The 21,246-nt window shown below is 41.5% G+C and overlaps 1 protein-coding gene across 1 annotated transcript; it reads left to right on the top strand.

Annotated features, from left to right (window-relative positions):
* On the top strand, positions 1 to 19,536 carry wnt6b (wingless-type MMTV integration site family, member 6b; the record flags this gene model as incomplete). Its single annotated transcript, XM_079230353.1, has 4 exons — positions 1 to 80; positions 8,673 to 8,893; positions 17,442 to 17,746; positions 19,075 to 19,536. The coding sequence occupies 4 exons, from the start codon at positions 1 to 3 to the stop codon at positions 19,534 to 19,536; spliced, it is 1,068 nt and encodes a 355-aa protein (XP_079086479.1).
* Between the last annotated feature and the right edge of the window lie 1,710 nt (positions 19,537 to 21,246).

Below are 21,246 nucleotides of genomic sequence, written 5' to 3'. Positions count from 1 at the left end.
ATGACGGTTCGTCTATCACGGATCCAGCTGGCCCTGTTCTTTATCTTGCTCTGTCCGGTCAATATCATCGGACTGTGGTGGTAAGTGCTCTGAATTTACCACGTGTTTTATGTTAATGTGTCTTGTGTCAGCCTGGGATTCGAACCATCTCACCTGACTTAGTTGTATTTGATTTCCGCGCACAAACATGGGGCAGATGAATATGTTGAACTATATTTACCCACAGCACCATCACTCAGCATTAGCTACTTTTCACCTAAATACTCTGCATTTCTTATTCTGGTCCAAAGACAAATAGAATCATCAAATTCAAGGCTGCACATAAAATAGAGCTTACCCAATAAATATTATTCATTAATTAAAAAATGCATGTAATAAATCTAACAATAGTGTTTAAAAAAAACAAAACAATAATTCACTTCAGTTATATACATTTAATACTTTTTTTTGTTTTTCTTTAATATCAAACTACTATTAATAATTGGATTTGTGCTAATAACCAAGAGATCATGAAACTCACAAGTCAAAGTACGTTTCAATGAGACTGGTGTATATTGGTCCCCAGCGTGCAGCACAAAGAGACAGAGAAACAGGGTGCTGAGGGGTGTCTGCTGTGCATTGCCTGCAGTAATACATGGAGGAGAGAGGACAGAGAGAGTGGTGGAGGTGGTGTGTGTCTGTGTGTGTCTGTAGTGGGGGTTCAGAGTCAGGAATGTCAGGTGGCCCTCTAGGCGCAGTGGATATGTCATCATAAAACAATCCATATAGGCTCAGCATCGCGAGGTGTGTGACAGTCGGACAGACAGACAGACCCTATAGATCGGCTGATTACATGTGTTCTATTCATGTGGGTCTCTGTCTGTCTGTCTATAGTACTCTTTCTTTTACTCTTTTACACACACACACACACACACACACACACACACACACACACACACACACACACACACACACACACACACTTCTGCAAAGCGGCAGTGTTTGAATGTGAAGCTTTGTTATTTTTTTACCCTGCGAATCCTCCCACTGTTCATTCACAGCCCAGTCAAGGTCAATGTGGGTTGTAGCGTCACAGCGGCTGTGTAAGTCCACTGAATGTCCTCGTGTGACTGGCAGCATCAGAGGAGGTGTCTCCTCACGTGCAGTCATGATGTATGTGAGGTAAACCCAAGTAACTTCCGGGGATTTATTAGAATACAGAGAATTGCCATTGTGAGGACAAATTAGTTTGGTTATGGTATGGGAAAAAAACATGTTACATGTTTAAAAAATGCGCATTGTGTTCTCATTATGTTTTCATAAAGATCTACATCCACACTAAGATGCATGGACACTACAACATCTGATATGTGTCCTCTTTTAGATATCAAACCACAAGAGTCCATCAAAACATCTGTGAAGAAAAAGGACAAACACAGTCTGGTTTTATGAGTCTCAGCTGGGTAAACCTGTTCTGTCCCCCCATGCTCTCCATCGTTAGTGTGTCTTCATAATAACTGGTTCTCCTATACATATTATTCTGTTATATTCAAAGAAAGAAAGAAGGTCAAATGCTACCTGTTGATCAGGCAAACGAGAAGTCCTACAACGCTGAATGACTATTTTATGATCTCAAAGTTGTCTGACAAAATTAATAAACATGATGTGGGTATGTGTACCACTTGATTGTCAATATTAATGCTTAAAAATGCGGCGAGGGTGAGCGCAGTTAAATTGTCGTAAACATGTCCACTGACAGTTTTTTAATCCTTTTTTCAAAAGCTCAGCTTCCCTGTGCAGTGTGCACACTGAAACACGGGACCGGATTTTTCCGAGATGAGGTTTCTGTAGACAGTTTTCGAAGACATCAAATTTTTATGTGTGAAAATGCCGTCTCAGTGTAGATAGAGGGCATAGTATTGACTAAGTCCTGTCATCCACCAGGGCTGAATCCAATTACAAAAGAGAAAGACAAACATAACAATATAACAACAAATTAAACACAAGTTACATCATAATGTATGGACCTGCATTTGTGAGAAACTCAGATTAAGTAGCTGTTGTGTTAAACTATATTCAATCTCTGTAATGTTCATGTCAGCGATCTAGTGGCAGCACATTCTTCAGGACTCAGGAGATTCATTTTAAATAAAACTGGAGTGGATTAAGGGAATCAACACTGAGAAATCTGCTACTTCCTTTTTATCCCCACTGACACACGTTGTCATCTTCTTTCACTCACTCACTTGTTCGCTGGCGGACTTGCACACTCACACAGACACACATGTGAATGCATTCAGGCACAGATTCACACACTCAACACACACACGTCCACACACACACACAGACAGTGGCCGACTGTCGAGCAGCGAGGGTGAAGCCACACCTGTGGGTTGCTCCCCAGTCTGCCAGGACAATGATGCTCTCTGTTGAAAGCTGCAGGACATACCATCATACATCTCTCCTTCTCTGTCTCATGCTCGCTCCTCTTCAACGTCTCTGCATGTCTTTTGCCGTACTTGTCTATTGAAGGAAAATACCTATCATGCAGATAGGTTGTCGCTGAGGGAAAAGAGAGAGAGAGAGAGAGCTGCAGTGATGGACAGAGAGTGAGAGAGATGAAATGCGGGGAGATAGCCGTCCTTTCAGAGCCTCTGCTGATTAGAGCGCTCTAATCATTTGGCCAGAGAGCAGAGAGCACAGCTCAGAGACTCAGAGGAGTGAGGAATGTCTTTGCTCTCTTATACTGGTTTGGACTGCACTGCTTAGCAGGGCCAACTCTGCTCTATGTGTGTGTGTGTGTGTGTGTGTGTGTGTGTGTGTGTGTGTGTGTGTGTGTGTGTGTGTGTGTGTGTGTGTTTGTGTCACGGCCCCCCATTGGCCTGCAGCCCGCCTGCAGCCCGCCTGCAGCGTGCCACAAGCCTACAGGTGGACACACACTGCATGTGTGTGTGTGTGTGTGTGTGTGTGTGTTTCAGATTTCTTCTTTGTGTGTTTATGTGTGTGTCAGTCCAAATACATCACCAACCAGTGTATCTTGGTGAATCTGTTTAACATGCACGCAGAGATGTACGAATGCACTCATTCAGTCAGTTATGGGAGAATGTATGCACATACACACACACGCACACGCCCACACACACGCACACGAACACAGGCTCCATCGTCAAAACCGCTATGATCACCAGAGGAGAGTTTCATTGTAACAGATCTTATCTTGTCCACTCCACTCCTGGTCTGAAAAGCTAGATGTCTAATCAGTGCAGTGAGATGGGTACAGATAAAGATAATGACGATGTGGGTTTGGCACCAGGGAGAGCGCTGAATTACTGTGTGTGTGTGTGTGTGTGTGTGTGTGTGTGTGTGTGTGTGTGTGTGTGTTTGTCTGCGCTTTAGAGGATGCATGCATTTCTGCGGGCATTCATACTTTAAATAGGTTCCAGTGTCAGAAATATATAAGGCAGAGGGTATAAATGGTCCAATAAATGTATGCGTCTACAATCCACCAAGATTGGCAAAAACTGTTTTCACAGTTTTGGGGTTGGGAGAGAGCTTGAAATGGAAATGTAACATTGCAAGCTAATGTTAAGGCTACATCAGCTAGGCACAGGGTTTGATGTTTATCGGATTTCTGCGTGAAATAGGCGTTACTATTGTGTGGAGTTTTGAGTCCTTTCTGGTTCTTTCCATGTTACTGTTATATTTGACTCATTTTATAATCATATTTCCTGATCCGCTCTCTCATGTTATATTGCCTGAAATGGTGAACACGCCAAATTGTCGCTTCAAATTTTACAAATTAGTCACATCTTATAGAAAAAACAGAAGGGTCTGAAAACTTTTTCCCATGGCATAACTTGTAGAACATCACACGTGCGGCCTGACATATACATAAGTGTTGAACATATGTATTGAAGACTGTGATGACCGTGATGCTGCAGTAAATGTTGTATTATTGACATCATTATATTACTCACAGTAAGCAAAGCTACAGGTGAAATCCCTTGCAGCGTTTAGCTTTGGCAGACACCAACTTTTCAAATGTTAGTTTAATTAATACTAAATGTGTCTGAGCCCATTTCCATATTTCATAGTTATTGCTGAGCTACTTTTCATCTGAATACATCCATTCTTAGTGTGTCTTTGCTGTTGGGTGTGTCACTGTCGTAGCAACAGAACGAACTTGTGAATGTTGTTCTTATGTAAAATTGGTTTGGTGTTGTTGGTTTCCCCTCGGTCACACTTTATTGCTGCGATTTAAATTGGGTGCATTTAATATGATGAGTGCTGAAACGCTTCATTGAGACAAACTCCATTATTCTCAACCTTGTTTCACATCAGCAAAAACAACATGATCGGACATGTCCGAGAGTGATCGACGTGTCCCGGACTGCGGGGTCAGAAAAACAAGAGAGCAATTATTGAGGAGCTGAATCTGTTCCCATCCATTTTCAATCTTGTGTTTTTTGGGACGACAGACACATTTTACATGTGTTTTGATTTTCATTGACGTTTTGTTGAACATTTTATCATTGTTTTATCCCTTCTCTTCCCTTCTCTTCACTGCTCCTCTTTAGCTGTCTCTCGTTGACCCTTTTTCTTATTCTCTCTCACACTGGCGTCTCAGACTAGCGCTTGTCGTGACTGTCTTCATCTCCAGCATGCTTGAGGGATTAAGGAGGGATGAAACTCACTCATTTGTGGGCGGAGTGGAAAGAAAAAAGAAAAGAAAAAAGAAGGCCCCCGTACAGTACAGCACTTTATCTATGGTGCCGTGAGATCCTTCATGAAACCTGAGGTTGCTTTGAGCACCAATGTTTAATCTCTTTCTGAGGCACCTCTGGGCTCAGAACACTGAATAAGGCATTTATTTCTATGAAACCTTTAAGGGGGTATTGTTCCCAATTTTCTGCCACAATATGAAAAACAAACAAATGTAAAAATCTCTCACTGATTAGATCTTTTTAGATTTTCGAGCAATACAAGCAAGCACACGGTTACGGTTTGGATTTGATTACTCGTTAACTTGTCAAAGGTGTGAGCAGCATGGATAGACCTGCTATCACTCAACGTTTAATATGGGTATTTATGTCGCTTTGTCTTGTTTTATCTTTTCCTGTATGACCCCTCATCTCTGTCTTGGGACTTTATCTTCATGAAGAGCTATTCATGCGAGACAGTGTTTCCCTAAAGCCTCTGATAATATCAATGGCTACACGTCCTGGATGGTGTTTCGCGCTTATCTTTTCAAGAGACGTTTTCATAAATGACAGTGGCACTTTGCATGAAGAGGATCTGATTGCTGTCTGGCCTTGTAGTTCCTTCAGTGTGCTTTCATCTCTGTGCATGCCTGCCCAGTAGTGAATGTGTGCATCCTCTTGAAGCATCCCATTCGGAGTATTTGAGCGTTAACAGGGTGACTTTCATCTTTATATGATGCAGCAGATAGTATTTGTTATCTCCATTGAGGCTGCAGAAGGCCATGGAGCAGTAGACAAACACATTGTTTCTTGTTGGATTTGAGTCAGGCTCACATTGTATATAGTATTCAGTACAACATGTAAAGGGCACTATTCAGTGCACCATTTTGTCCACTACTGCTCCATGGAAACCAAAAGGAAGAAGATAAAAAAAAAAAAAGCTTTCACTAAAGATTTCTTTAGTGATCACTATGCAGGCATGTACTCCTCCTTAAGCCACCCTAGCTCTGGTTAATTTCTTAAAAAACACTACTTTGCACATGTCACATGCACTTTCTGAAGTCTACAAAGTATTCCCATATCCTATTCAACTTCGCAGGGATGCACACTTTTATGTACCAATCTCCAAACAAGGGCAAGAATGCTTGGCCGCTCACTGTCATCCTATCATCCAATCATTGCACCCCATTTTTGGGTATATCGCCAGCACTGCCCTTTTCCACCTCAGTTCACTTCACTTCCGATTCAAACTTCATTCCCATTTCTCCTCGCATCATGCCCCGTTTCTAAATTTATATTGAAGACAGTCCAACGGGGATTATCAAAATAGCTTTTCACCCAAATGAAAGGATATTTTTACCCGACTGTGTCAAGAGAGTTTCACAATTTTGTTCTGAAGTACCGACTTACTTCCTACCTAATCCATATTCAATCTGTTTTAATTGTTCAAACTCACACAACGCTGTCATTTGACTGAAACAAAGGACCGTTTTATGTCCATGTCTCTACTCTCACCAATGTCCTTCTCCATCTCCAAAAAAATGTTTGCAAATTACCACAGTTCACTTTGCACTAGGTGCTCTTTTTGCAAAAGGAGATCATAAGGAAACGTTTCTCCTTGTCAAGGCGCTCTAACTGTCTCTGTCTTTGGCTTCCAGGACGACATCCAAACGTCATCCAGTACATTCGCTAGTTTTACAACTCTATACCTCCCATTGTAAAAAGCAGGCATGCTATTGTGAGCTGCAGACAGAGCTGGCTTCCCAGCGCTGCCCCTGCCACGTGCACATGCACAAGCGCAGACTCACGCACACACGCAAACTCAAAATATTTTCATCATAAACATTTGCACAGACTGTATCAAAATACACCTGAATGCATCCCTATCTCTGTCTCTCTGTCTCTCTCTCTCTCTCTCTCTCTCTCTCTCTCTCTCTCTCTCTCACACACACACACACACACACACACACACACACACACACAGCCTGAGAGCAGTGTGTATATAATGAGTGGTTGTTGAAAGGGAGTGTGCGTTGCTAAGTATTGTATCTGTATCTGCTAATTAACACACACAGACTGTATGATTGCATTATCTGTGTGACTTCCACATGCACACACTTGTGCACAGCTGAACACACACATACACAGACAAGATGCAAAGTCCCGCACACACATTACCACCTGTATTGAAAATACAGCATTGTCTCCATAGTGACGTTGTTATTACACTTCCAACAGTCATAGAAGGAGCGTGGGTGTCCCTGGAGTGTGCATTCAGATATGTGTGTGTGTGTTTATGTGCCAATACACTTTTAATAACTTTTCCACATTATACACCAGATAGTATGGCTCATACTGTATGATTGACTACATGTACTTCCCCAATCTTAAAACAAATTGAATTATTAGAATGGAAATCATAATTGCAATCCATGCTGCCTGCTGTTATCACATGTTAAGTCATGTTGGATAACATTATTTGGGCAGTTTTCCTCTGGATCTTCCTTTCCATGATGTTATTGGCCAAGATGCTGACACAAGATTCCCTGTGAATGGTGTTCTCATTCAATCATGTGTTGACATGTTAGTCTGTCATATAAATATCTTTATCAAATGAAAAAATAGATCCTTTTTTTAAAATCTTCAAAAACATATCGACTGAGTGGTGTGCAAGGATGAATATGCATGCGTGCATGTGTGTGTGTGCATGTGCGTGTGTGTGTGTGAGTGCGTGAGCGCGTGCACACGTCTTGCTCGGTATCAGACCGCCAGGAGAGAGTGTTTGTTCTGCTTCTTAAAACAAACTCTCGAAGCAGATGAATGATATCAGGCGGTGCGATTAACAGGGACAAGGCTGAATGAAAACCTATGAGGTAGTCTTTTGCTCTCTCTCGCTCTTTTGCCCTCCCTCTCTCTGTCATGCATACCCTTTCGACTCCCATTTCATGGTAAAACTTGAAGTTATGGATCACATCTGCTGACATTCAGTGGCTTAAAGTCAAGAGAGAGAGAGAGATGGAGTAAATGAAAGGGGGTTGTGAAAAAAGGATTTTAATGTACATAAAGTTAACGGCATAGAAGGGGATGAGTGGGGGACAGTTAAGGAAAGGTGAGGAGAAGAAGAAGAATGGAAATAAAGTCGTCTCATAACGCCACTGAAGTGGCCACAGGTGCTGGCAGTGCTTTTAAATGGCAGAGCCAGGCCCCTCTTTCCCATTAAGAGCTAGAATAAACTGTTTCTTTATTATATACACTCATCTGTCAAAGCTATCGAGAAGCTGCAGGTCTGTATTCATCAAAATACAAGATTTATGTATATATATTTTAATGTTTTAAATATTTGCACTACGTGAGGCGTGCTGGATTTATTTTTGCCACACATTTAAACAGTCCCTGTTTGTTCTTTGAAGTAATATAATATGTGTGTTTCTCATTTAGATGGCTTTAATCTGGGAATTGTTTTCAGCAGCGCTGATTCGAGCGCTACATGTGGTTTAAGCGGTGAAGTCCTTAACTGCTACAAAATCTCCCGAGAGGCCGTATCATCGGGAAATCTAGAAAGTCTGCCTTCTGGTTCACCAAAATCAACTTAGCATTACGATCAACTCCAAGCGGCCTGTCGGTTAAGAGACGTCCAGCTGTCTCACTTCCAGCTTTGTGAGGACCACACACTTCTCAAGTGCAGTCCAGTAGCAAAGTACAGACTTGTGAATCTGATGTCAGCGCTGAGACTCCTCTGGGAAACCGAGTGCTCTGTTGTCTCCCATGAGCCTATTCAAGAAGTGGTGGGTAGACTTGGCAGGCTTTGCAGCCGCAGAAAGAACCAAGCTTGCATTTGGTCTGCGGCTGCTGATGAGTGCAGCCACATTGTTTACTGTGCGATTAAGTTAACAGGTGTTGCTCACCCAAAAAAATAAAAAAGTGGGAACTTGCTATTGTTATCATTGTTCCTGACGGATTCTTCTTTTCTTTGACATTGTTCCACCTTTCCAGGGCGGTGGGCAGTCCGCTGGTGATGGACCCCAACAGCATTTGCAGGAAGGCGAAGCGTCTGGCGGGGAAGCAGGCTGAGCTGTGCCAGACTCAGCCTGAGATCGTCAGTGAGGTGGCCAAAGGAGCCAGGCTGGGCGTCAGGGAGTGCCAGTACCAGTTCAGGTATCGCCGGTGGAACTGCACTAGCCACAACAAGTATTTTGGCAAAATACTGCAGCAAGGTGAGTGAGGAAGGAATGTGTTTTGCTTGTTGGTAACTACCTTCATGTCTCTGTTTCCCTGTCTTTTCCCCGTATTATCTCATATGGAGTGCCGTTTATACGTACTTAATAAAGCAATAGTCATTTTTGGGAAATACACTCATTTGCTTTTAGCTGAGCGATAGATGTGAAGATCAATACCACTCTTTTATCTGTCTGTTTTCAATATGAAGCTACTGTACAGCCAGCAGCTTACCTCAGGCTGGGCTGGACAGAAGGGGAAGCAGCTAGCCTTCCTCCATCCAAAGCTAATAAACGTAGCCTATAAGGCAGTGTAAAACAGCACAGGGACTTTCTGGGGTTACAGCACTACATACAAGATATTATATGCGGTTGTCGACATATTTTGTTACTTTTGGACAGAGTGAGGTTTCCTGTTTTCAGTCCTTTAGCGGAGCTAAGCCAACTGTCTCCTGGCTCTGTCGCCTTGTATTGAACGGACACATATGACAGTGGAATTGATCAGAAATTCCCATCATCGTCTTTGTGGCTCTCGCCATCAGACTTTCCAAAAGCCTTTCACGGGGTTTTTAAATAAGAAAATATTGTCATGTCCCATTTCTCAGCCGGGAGTACCGTAGGATCTGAACCCATGACCTCAGGACCGCAGCTGATGGTCCTACGTCAACTTGAGGACAGATCCCTGTCTGATGGCACTTCAATAGACAAGGGCAGCTGTTGTATTTCAGACCAGACGTATTCACACTTGACTGACTCTCCTCTTCATCAGATTGGGCACGCATGAATTGATCAGCTAAAATTGCCCTTTTGCTCCGAACATCTCTCTTAAGATCTCTTAACATCTTCCTCCAGCTCTTTGAAGTCTGTAATATAACTGATGTTGGGTCAGCGCTAGGTCTCCGCCAATTACTGTGTTGGTTTTTCTCTTGTATGATTAGATTCATAGAGAGCTGCCTGTCTCCTCTTTGACTGGTACTACAGAGAGCCTTTATCTCTGTGTTTAGTCAACAAACAGGCAATAACTGATACTAATATACAACAACAAATGTGCCAAGCATGTAATTAGCCATTTTGGGGCTCATTTGTACAAGATGTGCATACTGAAGTTGTGTGCTTGTCTGTCATTATTGTCTCAAGGAAGTGCCACGTGAATTGTTAATTATAGACATTTTCCATGCTGTTATGTAACATCAATACTAAATTGTTATTTTTAATTTAAATTACTATTTAACATTTAAGTTTAGGTGCCAATCTTATTGTACACAATTTAGAAATATAGCACTTAGATGTAAAAACATGTTTTTCTTGGTCCCCGCTATAAAAAAAGAGAATCTCTGAGCAATATTTTTTCACTGCTGCAGTCTTATAGTATGATATAATTTGTAAAGAAAAAGTGTTACAAAAAGGACTAGTGTGTGTGTTTATCCCATTCCAAACACTGCAGATTTTCAAACTTAAATGTATGTTGCAGTCAGGAGGCTGATATTAATATACTTTAGTTTTTATGCTCAGACAGCAAAGGCAGGATACTGACCTTTTCATTCATTTGTATTTTGATTTTTGATTTTTTTTCACCACTATACTAAGCTAATACACACATGAAGCCATTCAGAATACACAGACTCTTTCTCTCTCTAAACCGCAGGAGGTACATATCCATTCATCACATGTCATTTTTTAGGACCAGCTATTTAGCCTCACCATCTGAAAAGTTAACATTATTTATCAGTAACTCGTGAATCTTACTACATGGTTAAAAATCATGTTTTTTCCCCTTTTATCTCATTTGAAACTTTTGGTGTTGCCAGTGTCTCTGAGAGGAAAGAAAAGAACAAATTAATGCAGACACAAAGATAGGGAGGGAAAGAAAAAAGGGGACAAGCATCTACCAGTAGAAGATAGACGAGCAATTCATCATAAATTCCTGGCTGTCTATAAGGGAGGCCAGAGTGCTCCTCTGTTTTGAAGCCTTTGTCCTCAATTACCTGGATCCGCTCTTAATGGCTGTTCATCATGAACTAGTAGCAGTAAATGTCAAAATAAAAGTGCCTTTGTGTTTAATGTTCACTCTTTCTAAGTGGTTTACTTAACCTCATCGGCCTCTATTTAGAATTTAAGTGATATAGACTCTTTCAAAGCATTTTAATGACATGTTTTTTTTCGTAGAGGAATTAGACAATCATAATGTGGCTGTAGAATAGTAGTATTAGATAATTTTTGTAAGACAATCTGGAAGTTAATATCTCAATCTATTGGATTTTAGATTATTACAAAAAATAAGATATGTGGCAAACTTACTATGATACTGAGACGTGTTTTTCGGCAAGATAATCTTCACAAAAAAAACTTTTTAGGATTATTGAAAGTGAAGCTAACGTTAGGCTATAAAAGAACATCACTTTGGCAGACTTGTTTAGCATGATGACATTTAGTCGTCTTCTTTACACTCTTAGCAACTTGTAAGTCACTTGTCAGCAACCACTTTTTTCAAGTATGTTTGCTGTAGTATTTCATGTTGTAGAACAAAATGTTATTTCAGGCATCACACCAAAAATCATTTCAAAAAAGCCATTGACTTTTAAACGAAGGAACCGGATGAAGAAAACCACTCACTCATTCCTGCAGCACTCTATATGTGACGCTCTTAACCACTGCATGTACTGTATGTAGAGGTTAAGCTATAATGACTAGTTTTATATCGATGCTTCAGTCCCTAATGTGTGTTTTGTGTGTATGTGTGTATTAAAGTGTTTTAGTAGTAAAGGAACCGTAGAGCTAATCTGATAAACATACAGTCTAAATGCTGGTCTAAGTATGTTGGTAATGACATCTCCTTGCAACTCTGTTTGCGTTTGGAGAACTTTGAATGGATTCTGGACAAAGAATATTCCATTGTGTGCTATGTTAGGGCTTTAACTGTACAGTGAAAACAAAGCCACAGGGTGTTTGGGAGCATAGCCAAGCCGGCTGGAACATCCTTTTCTGCTTACCGGTCTGGGAAAAATTATCTTCGGCCTATCTTCACCCACTATTCAGAGCTTACAGCACTTGTGTTGTGTGGTGTGTTCATTAGCTACTGTACAGCTAGCATGCATGCATGTATGTGTGTTTGTATTTATTTCACTCTAATGCTTTCAGATGATGAACATGATTGTGCATACGTCACATCTCCAGCTGTATGGCCGTATGGCATAGAAACACACACAAACACACACACACACACACAGACACACACACACACACACACACACACACACACACACACACACACACACACGAACATTCATGTGCCATGGGCCATGAGTCTACTTTTTTGACTTGAAAACACTTTAGCATGAAGCCACTGTGTGTGTCTACATGCATATGTGTGTGTGTGTGTGTGTGTGTGTGTGTGTGTGTGTGTGTGTGTGTGTGTGTGTGTGTGTTGGGGTTGGTTGCGTGTGTGTTCATATAATAAGGGCTTTCATTGATTTCACAACATTACTGAAACTCTGACATCTCACACCTTTACTGCAACAAGTGCGAATGAATGAACATGTCGACACAAACATGACAATTTAATGAAAACTTTTCATCCTCTAGACACGAACCCTCTCGTATATTCAGGTCACATTTCTGGCTTCTCGTCATTAATTGGTAGTTATCATCCTCTTTCCCTTGATCTTCGCCGTGATGGAATAATATACAGACTCCGGAGCGCTCATTACTGGCAGTGGGAGCCAGCCAGCATACTGTAGTCACATAAGGGATGTTGCTGTTACTTTGAAAGTCTTCATTGTGTACAGAGAATGTGTGTTTGGAGTATTGTACTGCTGTAGAAGAAGCAAGGGTTCTTTCTCTGGGCTGTATAGTCATCAGTTGTGTCAAACATTTTCTCATGGATGATTTTCACAGGTAGACACACAGGTATAGAGACAGGTATACCCAAGTTTAGACCGTAGGCCAATATGATGTAGTGATCCTAATAGTTAACTTTTACTGGTCATGGTTTTTAAACAAAACCCAGGCAGCGAGTGTCTGTCTTGAATAAAGTAATTATTGTCAGGCGGTTTTGTTTTCAGGCTCCGCTATTTGGCATCAATGAGTGCTACAGTGTGTTAGCTTCTACACCTGCACATCATTTATTCCGTGGCCCGGTTTGTAATAATCCCACTTGTGAGCAGTAACTCGAACCAGAAATGTGTTCAAAAAATGTGAGCTGTCATGCTGGGATGGCACAGCGGTTATAAGTGGTTAGCAGGTAGCCTCACAGAGAGGAGTTGATGTCTTTAACAAGGTGTAAAAACCCTTCATGTATGTCGTTTAAAATGACACATAGATGTGCTTTAATGTACCTTAATGGTGATCTAGGGTATGATGACCTGAGTCTTATTTTTTGGGGTTTACTCAAGTTGTCTGCTTTTCTATATCTGAAACTTTGTTTAATGTGCGGCTGCTGTCTTGGCCAGAACACTCCTGAAAATGAGGTTTTTAATCCCACTGATGCTTTTCCTGGTTAAATCAATTTAAATAAAATATAAAAAGCAAAAACTGATGACAGAGTCCAAGGACTGTATTTTGTCCAATGACACTTTGACATGCTGCCAGGAAGCCGAGGATCAAACCACCAATCTTCCGATAAGTTGACAACCCACTCGAACTCCTGAGCCACAGCCATCGAGGCCTTTGTCACTTGAGCGTAAACACATTTAGTTTTTGGGCACTTGGTCAAAAGACTGACGCTGTTGTTTTTCTTGGCTTTGATTCCTGATCATTGGCAAAATTACACAACTGTTATTTATTGTTTTTCGTGAACACTTCTTGGATTTATTTCCACTTGTTGTACCTTTTGTCAATTATTATCGTTTACTTAGCTCACGGTTTCTATATATTTACAGATTGGGGATGGCCTATTATCACAGAGTATCTCATTTGAAGGCGCTCACACTTATTTTAAACAGAAAGCCTTCTTCCAAAGACTTTCTGGCACACTAGAGACTGTTGGATGCATTGCAGTCTTCTAGTGTCCTCTCTGCATGCTCCTGTTATGTGCATTTCTAAACTGCAGCTGATGTGACCACTGGTCGCAGTGAGGGTCACCGAAGAGACAATCCTCATAATAAAACCTTTTCAGATTCTCTGAGAAAATGATGATTGTCATTAAACTACGCCCATGGACTGCGAGATGATTTTATATTGAACTGCTGTCAGTTTTTAACATATCATACCCTTAAAGTCAAAGTATAAAATGTGTTAATTCCTGCAAAAGAGCCTTCTTAAATTAGAAGCAGACGTAGACAGGCCCAGACACCCGCCGTGGCAGAGAATTTGTTTGGAATTCATGTCTCCGAGAAAAATATGAAACAAGGGGGGCCTCAAATAATCAGATTTCTGATTTTTTTTATGTATAAAAATATGTTATCCATCTTTCAACCTTTTATTATTTCATCTAACTCTCCTGTTTAGCTCTCTCTATCTTTTTTGAAGACATTTTGCTACTGGTTCCTGATGTTTTTTTAATTAACCAAATTAACAATTTCAGGGATAATTGTGTAAGTACTTATCTTCTTGACTTCAACCTTATATTTTCCTCCATTCCTTCATGTACTACTGTAAATGCAATGTTTCACTAGTGCATCTGGGGACATCTGGACATGCTCTCAGCTTGTTTGGACACAGCTCGTCTATCACCATATTGAACTAATATTGAGTTGTGGGCTGATGATTCACACATGTGTCTCTTAATAAATCCAGGGAGGTTCTGGAGAATGACACATCTTGATTTGAGTATGTTGCTGCTCCTGAACATCTCAGCCCTATTCTGCTGAACAGCGGGAGCAGCAAGGTGTGGTCTTAACTGAGCTACACACACACACACACACACACACACACACACACAGTTGCAGAAGCTTTGTAGAGCTATAGCTGTACATGCAAAAGTCACACGCAAATACAATTAAGTAATTTATTTAATCTGCAATCATCCGCAGCAAATCCCAAACCAAATTGAAAATCCACAGGACTCGGTCATTTAACAAACATCAAAATAAGACCCGCGAAACATTGCTTTGAATTCACTAAATAAAACAATGCTATTCTCACATGGACACACATGCGTACAAACGTATATATATATATATATATATATTTGTCTGCGTTGGAGACATATCTGGGTGTTGGGGTGCACAGCTGGTATTGATATCACGCCGTACTGGGGTGTGCATGTCTCGTCGCACGCCACCCATTCTGTGTGTGTGTGTGTGTGTGTGTGTGTGTGTGTGTGTGTGTGTGTGTGTGTGTGTGTTACCGTTCCTAATGAATCCCATTCACTGAATCATGCGATATGGAGTTGGCAGTGTTGACGGTGGTGACTGCACGCTCACCGCCTTCCAGCTCTTAAAAGTCATTCCCTTAGTCTCCGAATACACATACAAAGGCTCACTAAGTGGCTATTCTCCCTCTCATTCTCTCTAACACACACACACACACACACACACACACACACACACACACACACACACACACTCACTCAGTCCCTAGTTTATCATCAATCTAGGCATTGAAATCATCAATGTCCTATACAATTCCCACTGCTTGCTTGTTTCTAGGCAAAATTGACACAGACTTATTGTCAACAAATGCTGTGAAGAGACCGAAATTCAGCAAAGCACTAATCTGTCTCCCTGAGCCCACCAGGTTCTACTGAAGAAATATAAATCAGAAACAAAAGAGGATAAATGTATATCTCAGTTTTTAAAAAGGATACGTGATTTCCTGAAACAGATGGGCACTGTAGCTTCTACTAAACGTTACTGAAACTGGGAGAAATAGTACATTTGTTCGGGACTATTTTCAGCAGCGGATAGATACCCCTTGTGTCTGTCGGTAGTTAAATGAGTCATCAAGTTAACATAAAACCCATTCTTTTATGAAACCTATCTCAGTGGTTTTGTTGCCTAATCCTATACTTCCTTTCAATTCAATTCAATTCAATTTATTGTGTTTAGCCCAAAATCTGAAATTTGCTTCATAGGGCCGTTGCAGACGGAAGTTTATTTTGAAAAGGCACTATGCATTTAATGAGTGGAAACTGACATGCCGTCCCTAACACATCCAAAACTGACATTAAAGAGTGATTGTATTTGACGAGTTGGTTTAGTTTTTTTCATGGGATTTGCTCATAATGATAAAAATCACTATTTTGTTCCTACGCAATGCTTGATTTAATCCTAGTAACTGAACACAGAGGTTACAATTGATTTGGAAGATCTGGAAGGATAAAGATATTAGAATGGTTCTGGTACAACACGGTTTGTTTTTCATAACCTGTGTTTCACTGGACAAAGAGGACAAAGAATGCATGCGACTGTCAGCCAAGTAGGTCTCTGAGATTCTTTCATAGCTGCAATAACTGTGGATAAAGACTCGTCGGGCCGAGGGTGAGAACGATGCAGATGCCACCGGCGAGGAAAGACAATCAATTTGCAGTTGTGGTTGAACATGCCTTCCGCCGGCAGTGTTAAGCTCTGCACCCAAAATATACCAGCAGCTGTGGTGTGTGAATGACAGAGGGAGAAATAGACATCCTCTCAGCACCACAAATCCAATGGCGCTTGAGATGGTAGTAATGGACGAGGATTGAGAGAAAGGTGCTTTTATCCTGTTCCATGTGGCTGCAATATTAACGGACTTGATGGAGGGACAGATGCATGGCTGACTGGATGGATGGAAGGATGGAAACTAGCTTCTGCCATTTGCAGGGCTCTCTTTTCCCCCAGTTGTTATCCTTTGATTGATTGAGTATGAGTATGATCAACAGATGTCTGAATGTGGTGTGGTGTAATGTGTAAAGGTATTCCTCACAAGTCATAATGAACACCCCTGTGAAAAATAGATATGTATATTTCATCTTAGCATACTTGAGTATACTTGAAGCCCTGCCAATCATCAGTATACTTAAAGAGTGCTATTTTAACAACTTATTAATCAACTTATTATATTAAGTGCAACTAAGTGCAACTTATTTTGCACTTAATATATTTTAGTTGTGATTAAATAGTAGTTAAGCACAACTTGAAGTGTATTAAGTATATGTTTTGTGCTAAATTGGAACAACTTTAGGTATACTTAGTACAATTTAAGTATGTGACTGTGTATGTGCTAATATACATGCCAATAGATCACTTAAATTATACTTTTTATGTGTTTTAAGTATATTCGCAATGTACTATTGAAAATGTAAGTATGTTTTAAACACAAAAAAGTATATATATTTTTCGCCATATTTGGATTGCTCATTCTATTTTCCAAAGGATGGCCCTGTTTTCAACCTCCTGTTTAAAATATGTTTACATCATATGGTCTAACATTTTGGCAATATGCATGTTTGCTTTACCTTTCTAGCAAAGCAGCTGGTTAGCTTAGCTGGCAAGTTTAAGTCCATCGTTCTGACTTTTGATGTTGTGCCTGTTTACATTTGGATTATTAATTATTCTTTTGAACTTTGGTGAAATCATAACAGATTTCTCAATAACATCAGATCTTTTTCCTCGTTCCTCTTGTATCGTAGACATCAGGGAGACGGCGTTTGTTTATGCCATCACGGCGGCCGGTGTGACCCACGCCGTGACCCAGGCCTGCAGTATGGGCGACCTCCTGCTGTGTGGCTGTGAGGCGACCAGGAACAGAGCACCTCCGAGGCCGTCCTCATCCTCCCCCACCGGCGACGGAGTCAAGTGGGAGTGGGGGGGCTGCGGAGATGATGTGGAGTTTGGTTATGACAAGTCGAAGCAGTTTATGGATGCCAAGAGACGAAGGGGCAAGAGTGACATCAGGACGCTCATCGACCTGCACAACAACGAGGCCGGGCGGCTGGTAAGAAATGTTTCAGAATCAGAACCTCAGTATGTCTGAATGGGTCGAGTGAGAAATAGATTGAACACAACTGTTATTTATGATCTCTTTTTTTTGCTACTGTGCTGCACTAAACACCAAGTTTTGATATTTAACTTGACTCTCAGAGAGTTTAGCAGCGAAGGTGTTGCTTGTCCTGTGGAATGTTCCATCATTCCACGAACACGCTAAAGAGAAAGACATCGCCCCCGGCTATATATGTGTAGCGGCGTAAGCTGATAGTCTAACAAGAATCAGGTTTCTGAAACACAAAAACAAGAGCGTGCCACACATTTTGTTTTCAAGCCTCCGAGGCAGGTAGCTTCTAGTGTTTCCACAGCCCTTGTAGAAGTTTAAAGTTCCTCTTTGTTGCCCGTATGAACGCCGAGGGAAGTGTACGGCCTCGACAACTCAACGTGCTACCGAAAAGAGTGGAGACGAACGTTGGAGAGAAGTCAATTACGTCCGTTTAAAATACAGCTCGGTGGATCTTTTAGCTGTCAGTGTTGCGTCTCAGTTCGTTCCACCCTCTTGCAGAAATGTTGACACACACACACACAAGCGAAACACAGAGTCACAAAGTTCACTTTGGTTGGGGTCAAAAGCAGGTAGAGAGCAAAGGGGAGGATTTTGGGACTTAATCCAATTATAGCATTAGGCGAACAAACCATTTGAACAAAAGCAGAAACATTCACACAAATGCCCCGAGGCTGAGAAGTAAGCGTGTTGGGATGCATGCAAATGTCTGTTTATGTGCAAGCACGCGTGCATACTCGTATACACATTTTGCAAGTATGTGTGCGTGTGTGTCTGAACGGGCAGGTGTGTGTGTGTGTGTGTGTGCATTTGTGTGTGTGTGATGGGTTAATTATGTGCAGTATAAGTGAATGATCTGTTGTCAAGGCTTGTTAGATGTAGGAAGGCCAGAGGCAACATGGAGGGAGAGGGGGGTTGGGGAGTTAAATTCCTTCTGAATAGCGTCTGCTTTTATCTTCAGTATCAGTGTGTATTTGTGTGTGTGTGTGTGTGTGTGTGTGTGTGTGTGTGTGTGTGTGTGTGTGTGTGATCCAGTGGCTTTGTCTGTGATATAATATGAAAAAACAATAATAAAGGACTTCTTTAGAGAACTTTTTGTCAAAAAAGCAGTCCTGCTTCAAGTTTAAAAGCTTCCTTTGTCCTTTCATTCTGTTTGATCAACCGTCTCTCTTTCTTCTTCTTTATCGCCCCTTTTACCTCCTTCACCTCTCTTGCTTTTCCCTGCCACCCTTAACCTTATACCCACCCACCCCTCCACACTCTGACCTTCCCAGGCGGTGAAGCTCTACATGCGGACAGAGTGCAAGTGCCACGGCCTGTCGGGGTCGTGCACCTTGCGCACGTGCTGGAAAAAGATGCCTCATTTCCGCGAGGTGGGCGACCGCCTGCTGGAGCGCTTCAATGGCGCTTCCAAGGTGATGGGCGGCAACGACGGCAAGACCCTGATCCCCGTCGGCCAGAACATTAAGCCACCGGACAAGCAGGATCTGATCTACTCTGATGAGTCGCCCGATTTCTGCCTTGCAAATCGGAAAACGGGTTCACTTGGGACACGGGGCCGCATATGCAACGGCACAGCCATGGACATCAGCGGCTGCGACCTGCTGTGCTGCGAGCGCGGCTACCGGGAGGAAACAGTGGTGCTGGAGGAGAACTGTCTGTGTCGTTTCCACTGGTGTTGCGTGGTCCAGTGCAAGAAGTGCTTGGTCCGAAAAGAGCTTAGTCTCTGTCACTGAGGAACTGAGGCTGAGCTTGGTTACTTCTGTTACATTTGGAGGTTTTTGCTTTAGTTTGGCTGGTGCGAAAGAAGGAAAGGATTTTGGATTTTCATAATGATCCTTTTGTTTCCGTTTTTTTGCACCAGTCACATTCAGATAGTGCCCCGAAAATGTTCAATTTCAATCATAGTTCTGGCTTTTTGGTTATCATGAATTACTGACAAAAGGTGTGTTAATGCAACCACATGGAAACAAAGACTAAAGGAAGTCAAATAGGGAATCTATTTGTTTCTGAGCTACCTATTTTTCTTTTTCTTGTTTATGAAAAAGGACCAAAGAATGTCAAAATATGTTTTTTTTATCTAATGAATAAGGAGGTTCCTTGGTGTCAATTCCACCACCAGTTAAACAACACAGCTTGATGTTAGTTGCCAGTTAAAACCAAAGAGTTTCAAACTTCACCTTGTGCTGATGGAATTTCCATACCTGCCCTCCTAGATTAACTCCTGTTGCTACACCTGTCCATCTTCCCATTCTCACATTGTACATTTACAGTTTACAATAACAGCATCAGATATACCACTCATCATTTTTGCAACAATGGGTCCTTGATTTCAGACAGAAGTAGACAAAGTCAGGCTTCAGTTTTGCTGGGTAAAGTTGCAATTGTCGCTGGCAGCTTTTATCAGGTGCAGCTGATGAGCTCTTGAAAGCCTCCGATTGACTCCTTGGCCTTCAACATAATTGCATTAGGTTGCCACTGTAGGTAGAACGCAATTGCACAATTCATTGGGGTAATCCATTCTTTATACTCTTTATATGCAGAGTATAACTCTTACTCCAGCCCCATGCACATCAGCATGTGGAGAAACCCTAAGCTGGACAGACCTGCCGTTCCCGGTGACGGTCAATGGACAATTACTATTATGAAACTTCTGAGTCTCTAACTTCTGAGTCTTTATCCGTTATTTTAGGTCCGACAGATCTACCGGATCATAGGAAGATGAAGCCCCAATATTCCTAATCAGGCATGCGTAATAAACAGAGAATCTTCACATTGTACCACAACTCTTTAAAAATGTTGTTAGAAATATGTCTCTCAGTTACATTAACTGAAGCTTTACATATCAAACATCAAATACAAACAGTGCTGGGGTTTTTTTTTCTGCTCCTGCATCAAAAATAAACAAAAAAGGGAAATGGTATCACATGATCATATTTGAAGAATGCTGTCAACACCATGTTTTTCAGGTGTGGACTTGGCCTGCCAGCAAAGACTGTTATTTATATAAAGATATGATGACAAGACTACTCACTTCCACCCCTCTCAGAAGCACTTTGGATACAATGGCTGCCGTGGACTTTCTCAATAGCTTGGCAATAAAACCTTTTGCTAGTTGTCTGTTTCTATTAAACCAAAAGAGAAACCTTTATTCACATTTCATTGTTTGGTATCGAGAAAATGTATATAATGTATTTTGTTTATCTGCTATGATATACAGGGCTAATGTAATAATGCACTTTGGATGTTAGCTTTTGTTTGATGCTGTGTATGCAGATGTGTGTGTGTGTGTGAGAGAGAGAGAGAGAGAGAGAGAGAGAGAGAGAGAGAGAGAGAGAGAGAGAGAGAGAGAGAAAGTGTTACGTATGTGTTTGTGCAGGTTGGCCAGTTATCACCCTATCCTTCAGTTGACAGTACCTTTTATAGGCCTATATCTTCAATCAAGT

This window comes from Taurulus bubalis, assembly GCF_910589615.1.
Source record: "Taurulus bubalis genome assembly, chromosome: 15".
In the NCBI taxonomy this organism is placed as follows: domain Eukaryota; kingdom Metazoa; phylum Chordata; class Actinopteri; order Perciformes; family Cottidae; genus Taurulus; species Taurulus bubalis.
The sequence above is the reverse complement of the archived record's forward strand: the minus strand, read 5'-3'. Positions and strand labels throughout refer to the sequence as shown.